This window comes from Lutjanus erythropterus, chromosome 11 (assembly GCF_056507025.1).
Source record: "Lutjanus erythropterus isolate fLutEry1 chromosome 11, fLutEry1.hap2, whole genome shotgun sequence".
In the NCBI taxonomy this organism is placed as follows: domain Eukaryota; kingdom Metazoa; phylum Chordata; class Actinopteri; order Lutjaniformes; family Lutjanidae; genus Lutjanus; species Lutjanus erythropterus.
Genome location: NC_139327.1, coordinates 17,139,807 through 17,162,337, shown reverse-complemented (window position 1 = coordinate 17,162,337; position 22,531 = coordinate 17,139,807). Strand labels below are relative to the sequence as shown.

Here is a 22,531-nt window from a genome sequence, read left to right as displayed (position 1 = left end):
AGAGTAAATATCATAGTACTAAACTACAAATTTATTTGAATTAATTTTGAACATTTGACATGCATGGTTGTGTTAATGTGTTATCAGGCCAGTCAGTCCCACAGGCCATCTTCATGGGATCATTGTATTGTTGAAACAATTTGCCCATTAATCCAGGGCTTCCCGAACATTTCCTGGCAATTTCTGATGTACGTCTGTGCATTTGAGGAAGCACAAATTCTTTGGAAATTGTGATGGACATTTTCACCTTTTTGTGTGTTTGATGTGGCCCAACTCAGCATCATGCTTCCCCCAGTAATAATTGCCTAATTATGTCAAGATCTCAGCGGCACAACAGAAAAATACACCTCTCTACATGCCCTAAAAAGCAAAAACGCATACAAATTGGCCAATAGATGGGCATTTATACAAATCTAACACAATTTCAGACTTTAGGTGGTAATATTAGTGCTGCCTGTGTTTCTTCTCTTCAATCAATCAATCCTACACACAAGTGTTTATGTGACTTCAGGGGTGTTTGAGTGTTTCTAATAAAGGGACCATATTCTTGTTGCAAAACTGAGGCTTTCAGGTTGTTATACATAAAATGAGGTTTGGTGGAAAATAATAAAGCGCCACATGTGCTTCAGGCTCCAAATCAAGCTCATGCATGCTCTCTGACTTAAGTCTGGTAGTTGAATTTTCCACACACCAGCATCACTGCGTGAACCTTTCTGATTGGCCTAAAACATCATATGACCTTGCAGCCTTGCCTTATGGAAAACGTCTCCTCTTCTGGTTTGATGCCTCCATCTACATCTTGTTAATCCCAGACGAGAGTAAAAAAGGCTTAAAATCTTTCATTTCCCTCCACAGCCTCCATCACAGCAGTCAATGTTCTGTTACATTTTGGTCATCGACTTCCTGTTTCCCTTTGCTCACAATTGCCACATTATTCCTCAGTGCTGCTAGACAAAACAAAGCTCCAGTAGGCGAATATACCCAAATCTGTATCCTGCATCATATTCAAATGTGTTTCTTTTCCAGTCATATTGTTTTCACACAGCTGCTTTGAGGCTGGTTTGTGCTTCATGCATGGCTGACACGAAGGAGCCGCAGACACGCCGCCTGTTTACTTTGGTGTCAGCAAGTTTCTCAGCTTCTCATAACCATCTCATTTGCATAAAAACAAGTGGTCACATTAAGCTCTCCACTTTGTTTAAAGTCACTTCTCTGCCCGTAATTCAGGTTCCTGTGCTCAGCCAACCAGCACAGAGACCCTTCAGGGTGATCCACGTTATCTCGAGCTTAGACGCGTGTGACTCCAGTTTGCAGGTGTGTGACTCCAGTTATTTTGTGACCACAAGCATGGCATTTAAAACTGTACACACACCATCCTGTGTGTTTCTGTATAAAGCACAAACCACTTGCACAAACTTGACCTCACACAATCTCTTTCAGCGGTAGCAGCAATAACAGATGGTTCCTCTATACCTGCAACACCCATATACCTCACATAGTATGTTCTGTGTTCTGTGTAGACAAACCCATTCTGTTTTAGAGGACAAGTTTAAACAATCAAGATAAATGATGAATGGAACAGCAGGGACCTTTTGGGGGAATCTGAATATTCTGGTATGATGGCATACATATATAATAGAACAGAGTGGGAAAACCACAGCAGAAAATTAATACTTAACCATGGTCACAATTAAACAAAGAAGTGCCTCTACAAAAGTGGCATTTAAGAAACATCACAGAACATTATTGTTTACACACTGAGGTAAAAATAGATTACTAATCATTGACACTAGCAGGTTTCCAAGAGTAAAAGGACTACATGCAAAGATATAACATCACAACAGGTCCTGGACATCCCCAGAATTCTCAAAGGAAACTTCTTTATCTCGTACACTAACAGGAGACGGCTCGGCAGACCTTAACAGAGGGTGTAGACAGAGATAAACTCTAATTATAAAAAGGTTAAACCACTGAAAACACTGAGATCATGTCTTCAGTGATTTTTTCTACAAATTTGGGGGTTTTATTTGAGGCAACCTTGAAGACATACAAATCATTATCATGTTATACCATGAAAAGTTTATTGTCATAACAGGAATGTTTCACACTAACATTAAACTTTTCATGTTATAACAAGATTAATAGTATATTAAAGAAAAGTTTCTTTTTTTAACGTGATAAGTTGTTATAACATAAAAATATCTCATTATAATGTGAAAATATTGTTGTAAAATGAAAATATCTTGTTAAAATATGAATTATGTTGGGGGGGATAAAAGACCATCTTGAAATCATATTTAAACTATATATATTAAGTATATTTATCGGCCATAATTGTATTTACAGTTTGTTGAGAAATAAAAGTTCAGTACATTATTTCGCAGGTCTTTTCTGAATAACTACTTTCCTGGAAAAAACTAATGGGCGTTGGAGGAAACATCATCTCCTAGCAACCAAGGCTGAACTCAGGGCTACGGCCGTGGTTAGATCAAGTAATTCTCTCAACTAATAATCTACTACTAATAATTCTACCATCCTACAGCTACCAAAACCAAAACAGTACAAGCAACAAACTTGAGCAATAACACAATGAAACTGTCACATTTTCAGACCTGCTTCTGACCATCAGACATGATCAGGATCAGCAGAGGGACCAGTGTCCATCCAGTTCTGTTTTGGACTGGTCAATTCCTGAATGACTCAGCAGAAAATTTGCTCAATTAAAACAGAGGGTCAGTTTGTGTGTGTGTGTGTGTGTGTGTGTGTGTGTGTGTGTGTGTGTGTGTGTGTGTGTGTGTGTACATGATTCATACTCCCTACTGGCTGAGAAAAACCCTCAAACACAATGAAACCCTTGTTCCCTGAAGCTATGACTGATAACTCATTTTCCTATTATTCCTATTTCCTCTCCCACCAAAGTCTAGGGACGTGCAAAAATACATGAAATCAAAACGTGCAAATCATACGTTTATTTTAGTTTATTTTACCTTATAAACATATGACGAATGTGTGAATGTTGGAAAACAGTTGCCTATTTACACATTAATCAGGTACAGAGTAATATCAGCGTTCATGCGGAACCGCATTTCTTTCCACCTAGAGAGAGTTAAGTCCAATATACAGTCTCCTTTGAGCTCTGTTTTGGTCTCCACCAACTCCTGAGGCCCTTTAAGCAGCTCAGTAAAGTGTTGCAGGGATGACAAATGTTTATAGGTCAACCTTAAAGTTCCCTCCACAAAAAAATGAGACTGAACTTTTTCAACTTCTGAAGTGGGGGATGCCAGAAAAAGTTTGAGAACCACAGGCTTAGTAACACCAAGATTTAAAACATTTGTTCAAAACTTGAGTTTGCAGGCTCAACTGTATTTTCCCTGTAAAATATTTGTACAGAAGAAAATTATTTGTAACGGTGAACAAACTACAAGGGGGAAGTAAACAGAACAGTAAGGACAAAATAGAAAGAAGCTCTGGAGGCTGTTGTGACTGAGAAACGCTAAACAGGCCGGAGCCAGCTCGCAGGTTATTGGTTAAACTGCCTGCTACAGCGGTTCAGTGCCTATCTCTGCAAATAGTCACTACATCGCCACACTTCTGGACCCACCTATTTCCCATGGACAAGCGAATGCTACGCCCTGATCTGACCTGCTTAAACTTCAACCAAAAAAAAAAAAAAAGTGAGCCAAAAACCAAAACAATGAATCGAAAGAAGATGAAATGCTCTACAATGAGAAGATAATTTGTTGTGGGTTCATCACTACAAGAGACACCTTTAACCTTATACATAATCTTTTTGTCTGTGTTAATATGAAAAATCATTAGTGCAGCTTTAAGAATGTAAGAAGTGTTTCTATTTCTCAAAGTAAAAGTAAAGAAAAAACTCTTTTTGGTATCAAAAAGAAAAAATTCAGGACAAAATACCCCGCCCTCCCCACACTACATCAGCTAATTCTATATAAGTACTGTGCCATAACCTCAAGAGAGAAGAGCTGAGCCAAACCAACACACCAACACAAAATGATGCACAGTGAACATGATGTGCATAAACATTGTGCTGCCTCACCTGTGTTGATTTCAGGCCGTTCACGTGTACATATTTTGTATTACATAACCATCTGTATTGTTTCCCATCGCTGCTATTGTGTCTCCATCGACATCAGACCAGACAGGCTTGAAGGTAATGATGCTAAATTATTCTGCTTCATTATAAATTTATAGCCTCGATCAAATCAAAGTGTATTAGTCTGTCATCAATAATAGATGTGAGTCTGCAAATATAACCAAACCCAGTCACTCATTTTGTCTGCAGCGGTTCATTAGGCAGCAGGAGCGAGAGCTGCAGTCTGGAACGATGAAAGCCTGGATGACCTTAGCCAGTTCTGCAGAGGATGAAAAGGCTTAATTTTGGAGATACTGTATCTGTCTAGTTAAAAGAAGAAAGACTGTTCAACACTTCTGGCCTACTTAGCAAAAACTCAGATAACTGCCAACAGTTATTTCTGCATGTTTGTCTCTTGTTTTACTTGGAGAGACAGTTTTATAGTTATATTCAGATACTGAATCGAGAAATAGATCTGGAGGTTAATCACAGTGCTCTCAGATTACCGCCGCTGCTGACAAAGACTCAAAGTGAACTATTGCGGATTTCTTTTGTTACGTGGGACACAATCTTGAGGCACGCTGCACATACAGAAAGGCTTTTGTGTGAGATAAGGCTGTTCAAATCATTACGCTGGATATATAATGAGAGTCACTGACAAGACAAACAATGAGAAGCGACATTATGATTATAGATTATGAGATTAGATAGAGTTCATACAGTGAGACGTGGCTGAGACATAAAAACTGAGCCGTGCAGAATTTAAATTAAGATGTCACACCTATTCAGGGTCGATACACACCATATCAAAAGCTGCATGTATGTGCAAAAGGATTCAAGCTGATGTTTAAAAGTAACTGGTTATTATAGTGTTTGGACTATAAATACCATATATTTGGTTACCCGGGTCTGTTACTCAATCCAACATTGCTGATCCTTTACAGTTTGCATTTACGAACACCTCTCCTGCTCTCTGTCAACATCAAGATTGCTTTTTGGTATTTAAATGACAGAAAACAAATATCAGGTATTTTTTAAGTATATTACTTTATCCAAAGTTCATGTTTTAGTTTCACATTTTGTTAAAGCTGTCACTAGTTGTAGGTGTGTTACCTTGCAACCAACACTACTTTTCTCATTTTGCTGAGTGAAACAGCAAACATATACATATAATGAAATACACACTGAAAAATACAAAGAAAATGAGCAAAAACAATGACGGGAACTGAAGACTGATGAGTTAGAAGTTTTGATAACATCTGTGAAGAAATCCAAAGATCTTCGTTTTGGGAAATTTACAAAAATGTTAACTTAGGCGATAAAAGAAAGAGAGTGGGCTAAGGTGACAGACAGTATTTTTCCTGTCTGGCATCCATTGTGTAAAAGCAATAAAAGAGCAGCTAAGGTTAGCTAAGACCATCGTTAGCTACTGCCAGAGAACATGAATGGTAGGTAGTTAGTAAGTTAACTTCTACTACAAGTGGAAAAGTCAAAGTTAGCTTAACAGTTATCCTTAAATTAGGAGAGTTTTGGGAGGTTGAAGTGCTTGTGTAATACACATTTCTTATCTTATGTTAAGACTGGAACATTGATTTAAGAAGTGTTCATCTGTAATGGCTTTTTTTCAAAAATTAGGTTCTAACTCTAATTACCATGGTTACCAAACAGTTACGACACGATCATCAAGATAGGAAGTTCCTGTCCAGATAGGTGTGATGCAACAGTCTTTGCAAAATAAATTTAACATTCTGCATGAAGTTATGCCGACATTAATTTACAGCGTAGCACTTAAATATTTAACATTTTTTATCATTTCTCTGATTTATGGTTTTAAAAGAAAAATGCTTTTGATGATTTGTGGTCTCACAAATAGAAACTTCATGCCAAACACTCCTTAAAACTAAAACCAAATACAACGTACTTTAGTGTATGCTAACCAATTATGAACTGTTTATCTGAGATGTTAACGATGCCCGCAAACAAGCAGACTACACACTGTCAAACTACACATTGTCATTTTTTTTAAGAAATTACATAATCCATACATGACATTCACTCAGCTTGTTTCCTGGCAACTTCTTCTCTCAAGGATGAATGAAAGAAGTTCTGAGGAGTGTGCAGGAATGGTTTTCATTGAATAACCGAAGGTAGCTGGTGACTGAAATGCATGACTCAGAAAACCCTGAGAATCTCCTCTTGTAGCAGGAAAAAAGTCCTAATGACATAGTTGTATGCACACACACAGACACACGCATACTGTGCATGCACAAGTGATGCTGCTGCACTGAAGTCCAGTAATGCAAGCAATATCAAGCAAAAATATCAAACCTTGGCTGGTTCCAGCTTCTTACATGTGAGACTTCGCTGCTTTTCTTTGTCATTTATAATAAGTGAAAAGTCTCTGGGATTTAGACTGCTGGTTTGACAAAAGAAGGAATTTGTCACTTTGGACTGTAGGAAATCATGATGAGCATTTTTTACATTACAAACTAAATGAAAAATCAATTAATCATGAAAAAAATAAGTAGATTAATTGACAGAGAAAATATTCACTAGTTGCAGCCCTAATATTTACACTGTTGTATTTTTTGTAAGGGTGTAAGAAAATATTGATATGGTTAAGTAGCACAAGATTATGTTTTATGATACTGTATCAATTCTATCAATTCATGATATTGTGATATCATGATACATGCAAATAACAATATGATATTGTTATCATTATAATTGCGATATTTAAAAGACGGCTTGAAAAACTGTCCTTTATCAAATAATAAATCTAACATGTACAGCATTTTTGTTTACATAAACTTTGTTTTTCCATTTAAAGTGCTACTCTTTTCCACTGTCTGTTACAATATTGAGTCAATCATCTGTAAATACATTTTTTAATTAATCAATTAGTTGTTTAGTCCATAAAATGTCAATCGGTGCTTCCAAAAGCCCAAGATGATGTCCTCAAATATCTTGTTTTGCCGACAGTCAAATATTATAGATATTAGATATTTAGTTTACTGTCATAGAGGAGTTAAGAAACTAGAAAATAATCACACTGAAGAAGCTGGAATTTTATTTTTTTTTTCCTTACAAGATTTGTCGAATTGATTGATCAGTTATAAAAATAGTTGGGGATTAATTTAAAAATTGATTAATCATTGCAGATATTTAATCACGATATTCGATATATTGTTCCATTCATACAGATTCAAGACTTAAGTTTAAAAGGGGTCATTTGAAATGCATCCATAGGCTGTGACACATGTTAACTACAACATGCTGCAGAGGTGCTTCAGATGAGCTGCTGATGTTGATACTGAGACAGACAGATAAGGAGCCTGAAACTTTGTCTGGGAATTTAACCCAGTTATAATAGTGTGTGTGTTTGTGTGAGTGTGTCGGGAGAGTCCAGCTGTGTACTCACGCCCTGGTCTTGGGGAAGCCCATGGACAGCAGCACGTCCAGAGTGGACCCATGTTTGATGGTGCTCGGCCGGGTCTGGCGCTGCCTCCGCGGGGTCACTTTGGCGTACAGTTCCTCTTTAGCTGCCATAACTCACTGCTCCATCGGTATGTCAGCTCCTCGGCTCCTCTGGTGTATTTACATTTATTAAAAATGATAAAAAAAATGATAAGAAGAAGTATGGAAGCGGTGGACTGTTTAAACCAGGACTACTTGTGTATTTAAGCGGAAGCACGTAGATAAAAACACGAAACCCTGCGTGGAAACGAGCATTTTTCTGGGTTGGACAAACGCTCGGAGCTGGATGAAGTCAGAACCATGAGCAGGGGGGTCAGCCATGGGAAGTCACCGCTGCTCTCTCAGCCGTGCCCCCGACTCACAGCCCCCAGCCGACCGAGGTGAACATGTCCGGTTCCTGCTCGCCGCTCACATCCGCTCTGCTCAATGAAAAATCAGATGCAGTAACTATAAGAGCCCCTTCCTCTTCATGCGATGTCTTATTTATGAATGGGTCCTGAGTGAGCGGAGCTTCAGCCTGTAAACGATGTCAGCTCAGACCGAGCAGCACCCTCCCCAACCCCCCCTTCAGTTAAAGGGACAGTACACCGTGTGAGAGAGGACAGGAACTCTGTGCGGAATATGCGTTAAACTGAAACAAACACACGCTCTTCTCGGTTAGACGTGCTGATGCTACACTTCTGCGCTAAAATTAGTCACATTAGTCAAGGCGGTGTATTGGGAAGTGCCGAGGTAGGGCTGGATGGTGGAAAAAGTTGGTCACACTTCCTGTCTGCGAAAGCGGGTGTCGACACTCCGCGCATGCGCAGTGTGCGGCGAAGCAAGGCGCACGCCATCATCAGTTGCCATAGCAACATACGGGCGGCAATCTTTGTAAACATGTCCCTAAATATATATTTTTTAAGAACTTCTTAATTTTGGAGTTTTAATCTAATTAAGTTTCATGGTCACCCCCACATTTAGGTGTCTGCATTTTATTTTGAAATTTGACTGTGCTGAGATCATAAACTAGCAGAACATGGCTTTATTTACCTTTACTGCTTAAAAAATCCCTTTACTGATAGCTGAAAAGATTGCTGATGAATAGTATTTGCGTATGAGATATTTATGCAAGTTCACGCTAGAGGGACAAACTATTTTGCATTATTTCCCCTGACTTATAAGTAAAAGTTATTGTTGTTGTTATTGTTCCCAATCCCTACTGGACCTATTAGCCTATTTTTTTGTGCACATTCATGACTGTATGCTGAAAGACTTCTGTGATTCATCATTCTTGAAAAACCTTGAAAAAAACATTTTTAAATTACTTTTTAATTTATTTATGCCTTTGTGTTGTTATGACCAAGAACACCTTGAGGAAATTTCTTCAAACTTGACACAAATGAGACACAAATGTCCACTTGGACTCAAAGATAAACTGATTTTGGTGGTCAAGGGTCACTGAAAGCTCATTAAAAACATTTTTGGCCATAACTCAACATTTCATACATTAATTATGCTAAAATCACACACAAATGTCTAAAAGGATAAAATTATTAGTTGATGACATTTTATGTCCAGCAGGTCAAAGGTCAGCTTCACTGCGATATCATAATGTTCAGCTCTATCAGTTCTCGGCACTCCTCAGGAAAAATAGTCTCAGCTAAAGCAGCTTAAGACGTGTTTCTCACTGAAAATGACTCACTGCAATCACACGTGTAGTGAGAACTTCCATTTTGCCCAAAATACTCTTAATACCTTTGATTAAATTCATTCAGTTATAGGTCAATACAGCTGATCGTTCCATAATAAATTCCTTCAAAGTCTTCACTACATACATTACATTAGTCTGAACTGACCCAGATGTTATACTGCAACTTGACTGACTGAATTATGTGTTTTGGTTTTTACTGCTCTATATAACCTTTGACAGCTGACTTCTTGTTCTTCTTAAACAGCCTCTAGAGTCTGCAAGTGATCAACAACTGCTTCAGTTTGAAATCTTGTTTCAGCTCAGGACAACGTATGAGGTCGTGTTAATGTTGGAGGAACTTTACAAATCTCTGCTTGTTGTCATCATCTGGTGCCTGGCAGGGATCTGCACTCTACTGAGTGACCTCTTCTAGTTTTTCTCGCATCCTTTGCTGTATGATTTGTCAATCATCACCTAAAATCCTCAAATTTGCAGCCTTGCCAATAAAATCAACTTCTCACAGACAAATTTATAATGTAGCTTGACTGTTTACACAAAGTTGGTTACTGGTAAATTAACACACAACAGTAGACTCATTTTATTTTATGACATTTTACTGACCAACATAATGCAAAGTTACAACCATCTGCTGATTCATCAGATCTAAAATTCCTACAAAGTAAAGGTCAATGTAGAAACTTTTACATTTTAAATATTGTACTTGATAGATTCTATAAACTCATTATTTGTACTGATTGCTGACCTTACTGAACCACTTAAACACATGACCTGAGAATTTCTGGGTGACATTTTAGTTTCTAGAGGTAAACAAAAGAATATTAATACCATCCTGTCAGAACAGTTTGGCTAAATAATCATTATGATAAAACTACATATGATGCTATACAAACTTGCTGGTAATCATTTAAAAACTTGTCCAACACATTGTCAGCTGTTCGTAAGTGTATCACGTCTAATATCAGCGTTTTCGGGTGGTGAAATGTCCCAAGCACAGCAAAACAATGAGAAAAAAAAAACATAAGGAAATACAGGAAGACAGTGGGGTCTTCACAGATACAGCCACCACAACACACTTCTAGTGGGTCTATTAATTTACTAATTTAGTTCAGAGGTTTACACATTTCTGTCTCAGCACTTAAAATATTAATCTCATAAAAGCAGTAATGGTTTTCTAGATAATGTCAGAAAGCTCAGAAACAACGGTGACATGATTCAAAAATTGTTCTAAATTAAAGATGTAAAAACTATTGTTATTTACAAGGAAGACAAACAATAAACTTAATTTGAAAAAATATTATGCAACAGTTTTGTTAAAAAGGAATGAGATAAAATACCTCACAGACACTCGGCTATGATATTCTAGTTCTATCTCAGTTTCAGTACATTGACTGATAAGAGAATCATACTGGGGGAAATTAAGGTGATGGGTCCATAAATGTAATAAAAATGTGATTTTTAGTTTTCTCAAGGCACTATTTGAGTCTACGGTACTTGTGTCCATTTTCAATCTTAAAAAATAACTCAATACATTTATATCCCTTTTATTGTTCCTATTATGGGTACTGGGAGTATCTGTACTCTGTTTCATTTGACATGTTTACATGCAGATGCATCATTTGAACAATAAAAAAATAGGTATGTTATTAGGAGGCACAAAAAAAATCTGATCCACACAAAAACACACACTCCAAACATGGGTGGAACCAAAAATAAAGTATGAAAGAGGTCTCATTGCTGGTCTCTAGTAAGTTATAACCTTGATACTTACAGCACAAAAGTTGATGTATTTTAGATGTTAAAGTAGAGAGTTCAGGTCAACTCAAACAATCACACCAGCGTATAAAAACTGCATCTTCAGAGCCAGTGATGTCACGAAAACTTCAGGAATATCTCAGTCTGAGACATTTACAACCAAGGTGTTGACTGTTTTTTGCAGACTATACCACGAATGATGACTTTTGTTTGAAATCCCCCTGAAAACAAACACATCAAAGATCAGAACTGGAACACTGTCCGACAGCTCTCAGTCTGTTAGACACAGGAAACACTGTCTTCAACTAACATAACTAACTGTGATATAATTCTCTTGGAATAACAACAATGGTTGAAAAAAGCTCATACTTACATCTTCATCCTCACCACCGTACAATGATGGCGGCTGGTACACCACGTTGGGCCTTGGTTTGCTGCAGGGAGAATATTAAAAAAAAAAAAAACATGCTGAGCAGCAGGCCAGTTTATACATGTAATGTGAAAGACTGCATTCCTTTAAGAAAACCAGTCTATGAATTATCTGCTAGTAAAATCCATCACACAGTATAGAAAAGGTAGTCCGCTTACCTTTCACTCTTCTCTGTAAAGGGAAAAGGAAAGGAAAACAACGTCAGTGAGATAAAATATTTGGTACATCTTACAAACACGCAACAGATATTCAAGTCTAGTGGTACTGAGCTGAGCCACTGAAGTTAGTAACAACAGTTTCTATACTGAAGCCACTTATTCTGGTTGAATTTGATTAAAAATCTGATTTAAAGCCTACATGGTCTAATATGATTTGTGATTTGTATGATGCAGTATCTGAAACACGCATGATATGAAAAAGCTGTGAACCACTGGTCTAATATTGAGTTTAATGAATCTTTAACCACAATCTTGCTTTTTCAATAAACTTTGTGCTGACAGTTTGTGGCAGTTGACAATGTTTTTCACATTGCTAAAAAAACATGTGCCTACTATCTCTGCCTGTTCAGTTTAATATGAATTAATTTAATGCCCAACAAGCTGACTATTCAAAGGTCCAAGATGTTTGGTCACGTCAACACTGAATATCAGAATATCGATGATCACAGTAAATTATATGATTTAATTATTAGAATTATTTGTAGAAAACTCACTGGGCAGGTATCCTTTCTTGTGGGCGTACCATATCCCAAGTACCAGCAGGGCCAGTAGCAGCAGAGCCACAATGACCCCAGCAACAATTCCTCCAGTGTTCAGGTCACCTTCAAGAAAATGTCATATTGTGAGAATCATTAGCTGAATTACAGTCAAACACATGTGTGATACACTAGTACATTTTTTTTAGAAATAATAATAATAATAATTATTATTATTATAATAATAATAAAATAAATATACAACTCTAAAGCTGCTGCAGTTCCCAAATGATTAAAGGAAAACTTAATTATCAGTGTTAGAGTTTGTATTTAGATAAACACCTTTCATGCAGCCAAACCAGTTTACTATCAAGTGTTTGCATGCAGCACCCTCCACCGGCTGAACCTGTTTTAATGATTACTGTAAGTTCAGGCTAAAGCATTTTTCTGACATTAAAGAGAAGAGCACTTACGGACTTCCATTTTTGTGGCTCTACAGCGCTGGGGAGGACCAGCATCGTTGAAAGCCTCACAGTAGTACTGACCGGAGTCCATTTTCACTAATTTGCTAAACACCTGAGGAGAAAGACGGGGAATAGTTTCAATTTTAAAGGCCATGGGAACTACAACTATCACAGTAAAGATGGTGCAAAGTAATGGAAAGTAATAGCTTGTAGCTGACCAGGTCACCACTGTTTATATTTAGTTTGTAGGTAGCGTTCTTGAAGCCAGCTATTTTGGAAGGATCAGTGGGCAGGAGGGTGTCATCTTTGTACCACCTGTATGTGGGTGGAGGGGAGCCATCATTGTCATGGCAGGTTAGGGTGGTTGCCTTGCCTGTTGTTGCAGAGGTGGGAACCCTACACAAGGGTGGAGACGGAGGCACTGGGGGACACGACATTCAGTTTTCAGCAGGTGTCCACATGTACAGTAAAGCATTTTACGGTATATAAACTTAAATGGACAGTTCACCCCAAAATCAAAAATACATATTTTGCCTCTGGCCAGTGGTGCTGTTTATCCATCTAGATTGTTTTGATTGTTTCCACAGACCTTGCTGTGAGCAGGTTCATGTAGAAACTACTTTCTTTCTGTAATAGAATCTATTGGAACTACTTTCTTTCTATTAGAAAGAAACTGGTCACAACAAGGTGCGTGGATTTCAACTAACCAGGTCATAATTTTTAGAAAGAGACACAGGTTTTGTATTTTTCAAATGTGTTTTTTGGTGCCTTAGACACCAAAGTGCTTGTGCCATTTAGTCCCACTGTAGTGGAGAGAAAACTCTGCACGCACATAAAAAAAAACTAGATGGATAAACAACACTACAGGCCAGGCGAAAAATATGTATTTTTGATTTTGCCCCTTTAAGACAAACAAGTCTACATGAGAATATTACAAATTTTATATTAGTGATTTGAGCCTCTGGGGATTATAAATGGATATATATGTTTCCAGGACATAATCACATCAGGATCCTTACCCAGAACAGTCAGCTTCACTGTGGCTTCTTCAAACTTGCCGTTGCCGGACACCTCACAGTGGTACACTCCATTATCTTTTCGGGTCACTTTGGAGAACCTCAGATTGTTACCGTACATTGTCACCCGATTAGCGTATGGTCCTGTGGAAGAGATGCAGAATTACATAACAGATTCAAAGGCTTCAGAAAGCATATACCTCCAGCAAAGCTGCCCAGTCCCCTGAATTAGTTCTTTAATAATAGAAACTGTTCACTGTGCTTTTTTCCCCTCATGGACACAGTGGCACATGCAGATGCAGATGCTGCAGCCAGTAGCTCCTTCAAATTTAACTACATTTTTGTTTTATTCTCTTTTTTCTGTTCTATGGCCAATACACATATCACCTATGACAGAAATACAACATATTGGTGTTCGAAAATGAAGTCAGAGTTTGAATAAAACAGCAGCGGACATTCAGACGATCAACAATATGGCATCTTTCAACCACCCAGTCAGACCAGCCGAATGCAGCCTGACAGGAAGAGGGGAGAAGGACTCTGTGTTTACATCGATGATGCTTCATGCACAAACACAGTCAAAGTTGGTCGACAATGTTTCCCATATGCCAAACCTTTTATGTGAAGATATTATTATCAATATCTTGTTGCTCCTGTTTATGTTTATTTAAGAATCCCCATTAGAAGCACATAGATTTGTCTCTAGTCTTCTTGGGCTCCTGAACATTCAATCTGATGCAAATTCAAAAATGCAATACAGAATTATTTCCTGGGTGAATATGTGTATATGTATGAGGGTTGTCACAATTTCAATATTAAATTAAATAAAAAAAAAATATATCAAAAATAGTTTTCATTGAAATCAAAGGAAGAATCTGCAATTCTCCCAATAAATACTTCAAAGATGACACAGCGTAGCTTACCAGCCCTTATATCACGCTTGATATTTCTAAATCAAGACGGATTTTTAAATTTTATTTTAAATCCAAGACTCGATAGTATAACAATGGCATAGCTGCTAGCCCAAAGACATTGCTAATATGTACATTAATAACTGTAATTTTTGTTTTATTTTATCCTATTCTATTCTGAATTTAGCTATCTGTTTATATGTTGAATGTAAGTCTAGTATGAGGAAACTACAACTTTGTTTTCATTATGTAATTCTGTGTTGTATAATGATGATATAGATTACCTTGATACTCTGAAAACTTTGAAAACACACAGTGACAGGCCATAATCAGCAAATTACTTATTGATCAAATTTGTTGTTGCCATCAAATTTTTCAGGATAAATTATGTCATACAGTATGGGCCACAAGAATTTTGCAAACAATTATAGGAAAATGTTATGGATTTTAGAAAAACACGCTTTGGGGAAGTTGCGATAGATAGGAGTGTTTTGAAAAAGTTTTAAAAATAATGGAAAATATGCATTATGCATCATTTTTGAAACAAACATGAAGCAAAGAAAAACTTAATTGATGGGGAAAAAATGGCATGACAAAGTGTGGAAAAAACAATCTAAAAGTGTGTCAGCACAAAAAGAGCATCAATTACTTACCTGTTGCTTCCCCATTATAAATCACATATGTCTGTGAGCCTTGGGGGTCCTCAAATTTCCACTCAACTCTGGCATTTGAACCAAAGTCAGCTGAATACGAGCATGTGAGGTCAACACCTGAAACAACACAATAAGTTCACAATAAATCCAGAAAAAAAACTAACAAAAAAAAAAACCCATAACACACAACTACTATAGAGAAAGTTTCACACATTTACTGCATGATCATACAACCTCTCATTAAACTCTCTTAGGCCATCCTAAGTCACAGGCAACTTTTACGACGGTCAAATATGAAGATACAACTACTGCTTATCTACGTGGCTCAGGGCTGGGTAATATATCAATATTATACTGATATCATGATACGAGACTAGATATCATCTAAGATTTGGAATATCATAACATCTTGATATGGCATGTGTTTTCCAGTTTTCCTGGTTTTAAATGCTGCATTACAGTAAAGTGATGTAATATTCTTAACTTACCAGACTGTTCTAGCTGTTCTGTTAGTTGCCTTTTATACATTTGAGGTAAAAATTTAAATATTGTTGTCAAATTTAAGAATAATCAGACACCAATCTGAGAATGTTGTTGGCGAGACATCGATTGCAACCACAGAATGGTGACTACAGACAGAGAGCCAGCTGCGTCAGAGCAAAAGTATGAAAATAAATAAAAAATAAATGCTGAAAATAGGACCTGGTGATTGGTCAATCCTTAGATCAAACACTGTTCAAAAACAATGCCACCTTACAGTCTTATTCTAAACGTTCAAATTATTTTATATATTCAGGACTCACCTTCATCCTCTTTCACCTTCACATTTGGGTTGGAGGTAGTGACTGTAAAGCCACTTACACCTGGACACAAAGAGATGAAAATAAAACAAGTAATTAGACTCTGAAGTTACATAACATGTTCTTGGTATGAATAAACGGAAATTACAGTGAATGATACAAACATAATGAGACAGGCAAAAGGAAATAGTTATTCTAATTAGGAATTATAGGCACAGCGTGACTTATTTTATCTATTACAATGGTTTGTTATATGAGAGATGCTGTTGTCTGACCACAATCTTAAAAAGGTGCTGAGTCTGAATTCTCACTTCCTTTAAGAACAGACATCATATTCAAGCTGTGGCAAGGAAAAAATTCTTCATCTCACAATTGACGAAATGGCATAAAATTAAAGACATGCAGTTTGTGTAGGAAAAGTGTGATCTATCATGAAGTCCTGAGCTTAAAACTGCAAATGAAGGCTTGAAATATGAAGAGTCAGTGCTACTTCTTCATCAGAGAGAAACGTCTGAGATCAGTGCTGTTGTTGGGCTGCTTTTAAAAGGGAAGCCATGTAGACTCATTAAATACAACAAGGACAGCTTTAGGTGAGAAAATGATTTATAAGAGAAAGAGGTGGTAATCTCATTAGTAATTTTATATCTGAATATTTTCAGTACTTCGTTTAACAACCAAGTAGGACTAAAAACCAATATGTTTTTTTCAGGGCTGATACAGATTATTCAAAGGACAACTTTGTAAGACCCTAGTATTCAAAAATAAATACTGCTGTACAATTAGAAAGTTCAAAATAGCTTCCAGAAGTTGTATAAGTGAATGAAGTAAAAATATTGTAAGCAATCTGATGAGACTGCTTGCACAGAAAACAGAAACAAAATTACACAATTCCAATAATTGTAAAGATACTGAATATCTGAATAATCGGCCAGACTGATAATCAAGTTGACCAAGACTGAAAGCAAACGATCAATTAAATGATCAGTCAATTGACAGTGAGTTGCCATGGTACCACAATTTTAAACTTTGATGCAATACTACCATAACAAATGATACTTGAACTTTTTCAATACCATGGAAGAAGAAAAAAAAACTCCTAGGATTACAAAATAGTAGATTAAAGATATTTTTTTTTAAATTCACAACCTGCACACAGTGCTGGTAAAGAAAAAGTCACTGAACACTGTCTGGTTGTGCTGCGATCCAAAAGTCTGGCAGGTTAATAAAGACTTAATTAAACTGAGGTCTTGAATGAGCCTTTTTAAATAGTTTAGTTACATTCAATACTATGACATGTTATAGTGTATATTATTATTGCAGTGTTTTTAAATGAGGTATTGAAAATGAATCAATCTTTAAGACTTTAATCTTCGATACTAGATAAATTTTGATCATTTTAAATGATTTTAAAGCAGAAATGCAAATATTTACTGGGTCCAGCTTCTAAAATGTGAATATTTACTGGATTTCTTCACCTTGTGTGATGTGATGAGGTTTTTGTTCTGTTGTTTTATTTTGCTTTTGGTTGAACAAAACTAACAATTTGAATGAGTCAATGGGAAATTACTTTTATAGACCTAATGATTAATCAATTAATTAAAAAAATAATGGGCAGATGAATGATGATTAAATTAGTATGAGATTTAATAAAACAATCTAACTTTACTTGGCTTCATTAACTCACCTGCCCACTGTATTAAAAATAAAAACACCATCTGAGCTCAGGTGGCCACAGCAGTACTTCACAAAATGACATTCTGTTTAATTGAAAGCACTCCTTGTAAACACTCGGAGCACGCTCACAGGCATCAGGGAGTGGACAAAAAAAAGTGTGTCTCATTCCTGAATGCTGAGCCAGAAAACTTTCGGTGAAACTGTCACCAGTCCAGTTGAAACTGGGCCTTTTCAAGGACAGCAGTGCTGCTACAGAAACACAGGCGACTAAATAAATAATTTATGTCCCACCATACATAACACGACGTTACATTATATCACTGTAGTTACTGCAAGTGTTAGGAGTTACATGATTTAACTACCACCTTATTGTGTGACAAGCCTGTGTAAATACAGAGAAGTTTCAAACACAGACATGAGCAGCAGGAGCCAGTTAATCATTAACTGTGTGCAAACCAAATCCTTCATAGTGTATGCATCAAAAAACTTACTACAAGATGAAAATATCTATTAATACTAAGACTTTAAATTAATGTGGGTACCAATATAACTCTTATATTGTTAATTCTTTCCATTATTGAAGAAATGACATGTTTATTGTAGTTATTTAAATTACATTCAGACTTCCTGGTTTCTGTCAGGCAGTCTCAGCTGAGATAAGGCAGCAGCACTGTCACAGTTCTGGTTTGGTGGAGAGATAAGCCTCAAGTATAAAATGAAACCAAAGCACAGTGTGACTTCTTTGTTTGCATACTTTGTGAGTTTCAGTGTAGTGGTGATAAATATCCCTCAGGATGAAGAACAGTGAGAATACAGGCAGGTAAAAGGCCAAACAAAAAAACCACAACCCCAAAACAAAAAATTTAAACGTGACTGTAGTTTATTCTGTTGAGTCAGTGAAACAAGTGTGGAGAGGCACTGCACACACATTTCATACAGCAGACTGTGCTCAAAGTCAAATTCAAAGATCCTGCCACTACTACAAGACAAGATTGTGAATTTAATGCTACAAGTTTATAATCTTTATTTTGCCAGTAGTATTATTAAAACAGCGAACAATTTACAGCACTGTTAGAGCTGCAATGATCAGTCAGCAGAAAACTATTTGCCAACTATTATGATAATCGACTGATGGTCTCATTGTCAAGCATTTGCTGGGGTCAGTTTCTAAAATGTAAAAATTTCTTGTTTTTCATTGTCATTTATGATAGTAAATGAAGAGTCTTTGGGTTTTGGACAGTTGGTTGCACAAAAGAAGAAATTTCACAGGGAAACTGTGATGAGCATTTTTTCACATTTTTTTGATAGTCTACACGATTAATCGATTAATCATGAAAATAATCATTGGTTGCAGCCCTAAAAACCCAGGACATAACTTGAGGTGACTCACTGGTGAGAATGGCTCACCCACACACAAATACAGTTTCAAATACCTTGGTCACATGAAGAGTGGCTGGTGAGTTTGTGAACAAGTATCTATCAAATTCAGAGAGAGCATCGTTTTGACTGAGGCCCAATTTTATAGAGCTGATTCTATTGTATGATTGTTCTCTTTAACAGAATCTATTTCACATATAAAATTGGAGCCCAACGTATATTGATCTTTTTAACATAACATAAAGCAGATTGACTTTATTTGTTAGCTTTATAGGCATACTTTTATGTATCTTTGATCATTTTTTTTTTATTCAAGTTTAAAATATACATATATTTTATTCTATTTGTGTTTCTATCACTTATAGTTACTCACAATAATTAAAAATACTGGTGGACATTTACTGTTTCAGTGCCCTGTTATCATACTGGACAAAAACTTTCACTGTTAAACTGTACAATACCTGCCTCCATTACAAATCTCAGTCACAAGTGATAACCACTTTTGAGGGATCATTGCAAAACATGTGTTAATGTACATATATTCTATATTATTCTGTAAAAAGATTATTGGCTAAAAATGGATATAGGAATTTTTTTACTCTCTAATATCAACAACAGCCCCAAAAGTCCAGGATTGCTCAGACCCTATATGAAATCAAACAAAAACTTGTGAATCGACTTTGTGCTCATTGTTGATCTAACTGTGGACTCACTGAAACTCATTCTGTTTTAGTATGATTACAATTTTCCTCTCTCTGTGTTAAAGTCACTACAGGAACATGGCTGTGTGGAAACAGTGATAACACATTGTATTTGTAGAGCATTCTTCCTACATTTACGATCAAATTACAATGGCATTTTTTACAAAAACAGGAAGAGCTAACAGCTCATAATCTCTCCACACCTCCCACATTTTTGTGGCTGCTGCTTTCAAAGCTACTCCACCTGCCGGGGCCTACAACACCTGCTGCTCCATTACTGTCAATTCATTTCAGCAAGGGATCACTGTAAATGTTTGACATGTGATGCAGCATGTTGAATATGAAAGATAATTCCTATTTTATTGTCACTTAAGTCAAATTCACCTCATCAACAACCTGCTGAACTCACACAAACAGAGCAGGCCAACATGTTGTTTATAGGACCAGGCCCCTGTGTTTAGGTTCATTTAACAGGCTACAACATTTGCCAGTTAACACTTATTTGGGTATTTAAGCGTTGAATATCAACTATTGTTGCGGTTCTTGTCTCAAACTGTACTTCAGTGCTTTTAACCGTAAGCTGTCCTCAAGCTAAACCCACTCACCTGTCGCTGCGAGGAGGAACAAAGCCACCGAAACCAGTCCGCTGACCAGCATGTCGACCAGTTTAGTTCGTCTCTTGTTTCACGACTGCGTCCCTTCACAACAATAATCCTGGTTAAAAACAACAGAAAAATACTTCAAACTCCTCTTAACGTCGAAAAAACAACCAGGCACGAGTATTTCCAAACTCCGAATTCACTGCGTCGACGTTTGTGTCCGCAGCAGTCTGCTCTCACCTGAGGACTCCTCCGCCCAGGTAACAACAAAGCTGGCTGACTTCCGGGAACAGGATCCTCTCACAGGTGTATGGGTGACGACAGAGTGGAAAAACAGGTCTGACTACACCCGAGCTGTTACAAAGCACATTCACAAAACAGGGCTGAGTTGGTCCTTTATTACTCAGAGAGTTTTAGGTTAAACTCACGAATTCAGCCTCTTTCAGTTCCTTCTTCTTCTTAGTGAGACAAAGTGAGTCAGACACGAAAGATATGATGGACGATTTGATTTCTGTCAGGGTCACATGTTATACAGCTCTGGAAAAATTAAGAGACCACTGCAAAATGATCAGTTTCTCTGATTTGACTGTTTATAGGTATGTGTTTAAGTAATCTGATCATTTTTGTTATATTCTATAAACTGCTGACAACATTTCTCTCAAATTTGAAATTAAAATATTGCCATTTAGTGCATTTATTGGCAGAAAATGACAACTGGTCAAAATAAAAAAGATGCAGTGCTTTCAGACCTCAAATAATGCAAAGAAAACACATTCATATTCATTATTAAACAACACAACACTCATATTTTAACCTAGGAAGAGTTTAGAGATCAATATTGATGGGATAATCTCAATCTTTAATCACAGCAGTGGTTTTTATAATTTTTCTCATAAAATAAGTGGTCTCTTATTTTTTTTTTCCAGAGCTGTATATCCTTGATGTGATGGGAGAAGTGAAACTGTCAGGCAGCAACACAGGACAAAATCAAGTGACATTCTTAAAATTAATGTAATAGATAAATAAGAACATATTCAAAAAACAAGGCATTATATTATGATTACTGTGAGCTCCACATTTCCTGAGGCATAGTGAAGCAATATTATTATGTTTCTTAATCAGTGACAGCATATCCTGTGACATTGATGTTAATATGTACTGTCACAACGATTATTAGACCATTATTACTAATATAAGAATATTTAAACCTTAATATGATAACACTCAGCGTTGTAGCTAATAGGACACTGAGGTCATATATGATATTTCTGGGATTTGGGGAGATTTAAAGATAGGTAAAGGAGTCTGTATATCTCTATCTATATTTCCCACATTCTCCACCATAACATACCTGGAAGAAAAGAAAAGGCTTTGAAACAACATTTAGACCAAAACATGTTTGGGTGGTGACCAGCCAAAAAAATCATTAGGGGTTGTGCTGTTCCACACAAAGCTGGATTCAGTATTTCTGAAATCTTGGCTACAGCCCCGGTAACACTGAAGGGGTGTGCATAAGACTGACATGACACTATCATAACCATGACAGTTGTCAGTTATGTAATATTTAATTCATAACTGACCTTGTTCGACAGGCCTAACCCTACTTTGCATTAAAAATGACATTGAGCAAATTACAGTCGATGACAACAGTCCTAAAGATTCCATCAAGGTGTCATGTCACGGTTATGACAATGTCATGTCTTATGCACACGCCGTCAAATAAAGTGTTGCCACAATTATCAGGTTATTTTATCATATTCACATTCATTTGGTGATATGGGCAGCTATTTTAATTTATGATACATGGATTTTCAAACAGCGATCTTTAGACACAACAGTTACTGTGGTTTCATGCAAAGTATAATATTTTATGTCAAAGGTTCAATTAACTTGGTTTGGTTTGTAATGTGTTACACACTCAGCCTGTGTGTGTATCGTGGAAGGGTTTTCAGGTTCTACTTGAAAATGTGCGCACCTTTATGGTTGTTCTAATCAATCATTAGCAGGACGAGTTATTGTTGCTCTCCATCTTGTAACTCTGTAGGTGTGATGAATAATTTTGGATTCCTTTTTGTCCATTATTGTTTTACATGATTTCGTCTAATTCTATGACATATTTCAGACCACCGGTTCCCAACATGGGGCTCCCAAACACCACTAGGGGTCACCTAAGCTTCACAGAGGGTTGTGAGGC

At 36.8% G+C, this 22,531-nt stretch overlaps 2 protein-coding genes across 2 annotated transcripts in view; both read right to left on the bottom strand.

Moving 5' to 3' along the window:
* The window catches only part of ubash3ba (ubiquitin associated and SH3 domain containing Ba), a 28,828-nt gene extending 20,694 nt beyond the window's left edge, over positions 1-8,134 (bottom strand). Inside the window, exon 1 of the mRNA XM_084731043.1 lies at positions 7,518-8,134. Within this exon, the coding sequence (XP_084587169.1) occupies positions 7,518-7,645 (128 nt within the window). The 5' untranslated portion in view covers positions 7,646-8,134. The remainder of the gene's footprint in view (positions 1-7,517) is intronic.
* Positions 8,135-10,718: 2,584 nt separating this feature from the next.
* f11r.1 (F11 receptor, tandem duplicate 1) lies at positions 10,719-20,577 on the bottom strand. The gene is made up of 10 exons (XM_084731042.1): positions 20,344-20,577; positions 15,990-16,049; positions 15,187-15,303; positions 13,626-13,766; positions 12,825-13,027; positions 12,616-12,718; positions 12,161-12,268; positions 11,607-11,619; positions 11,392-11,452; positions 10,719-11,239 (listed from the first exon to the last, which is right to left on the bottom strand). The coding sequence occupies exons 1-10, from the start codon at positions 20,393-20,395 to the stop codon at positions 11,204-11,206; spliced, it is 894 nt and encodes a 297-aa protein (XP_084587168.1). The 5' UTR covers positions 20,396-20,577; the 3' UTR covers positions 10,719-11,203.
* Positions 20,578-22,531: the final 1,954 nt, after the last annotated feature.

Bases quoted from the DNA above. Each gene is read 5' to 3' on its own strand.
- f11r.1 (XM_084731042.1), bottom strand. From the start codon at position 20,395: ATGCTGGTCAGCGGACTGGTTTCGGTGGCTTTGTTCCTCCTCGCAGCG. The intron at 13,767-15,186 runs GTAAGTAATTGA...TCTCTTCCACAG, and splicing joins TTATAATGGGGAAGCAACAG to GACCATACGCTAATCGGGTG. The intron at 12,269-12,615 runs GTAAGTGCTCTT...ATTTTCTTGAAG, and splicing joins AGCCACAAAAATGGAAGTCC to GTGACCTGAACACTGGAGGA.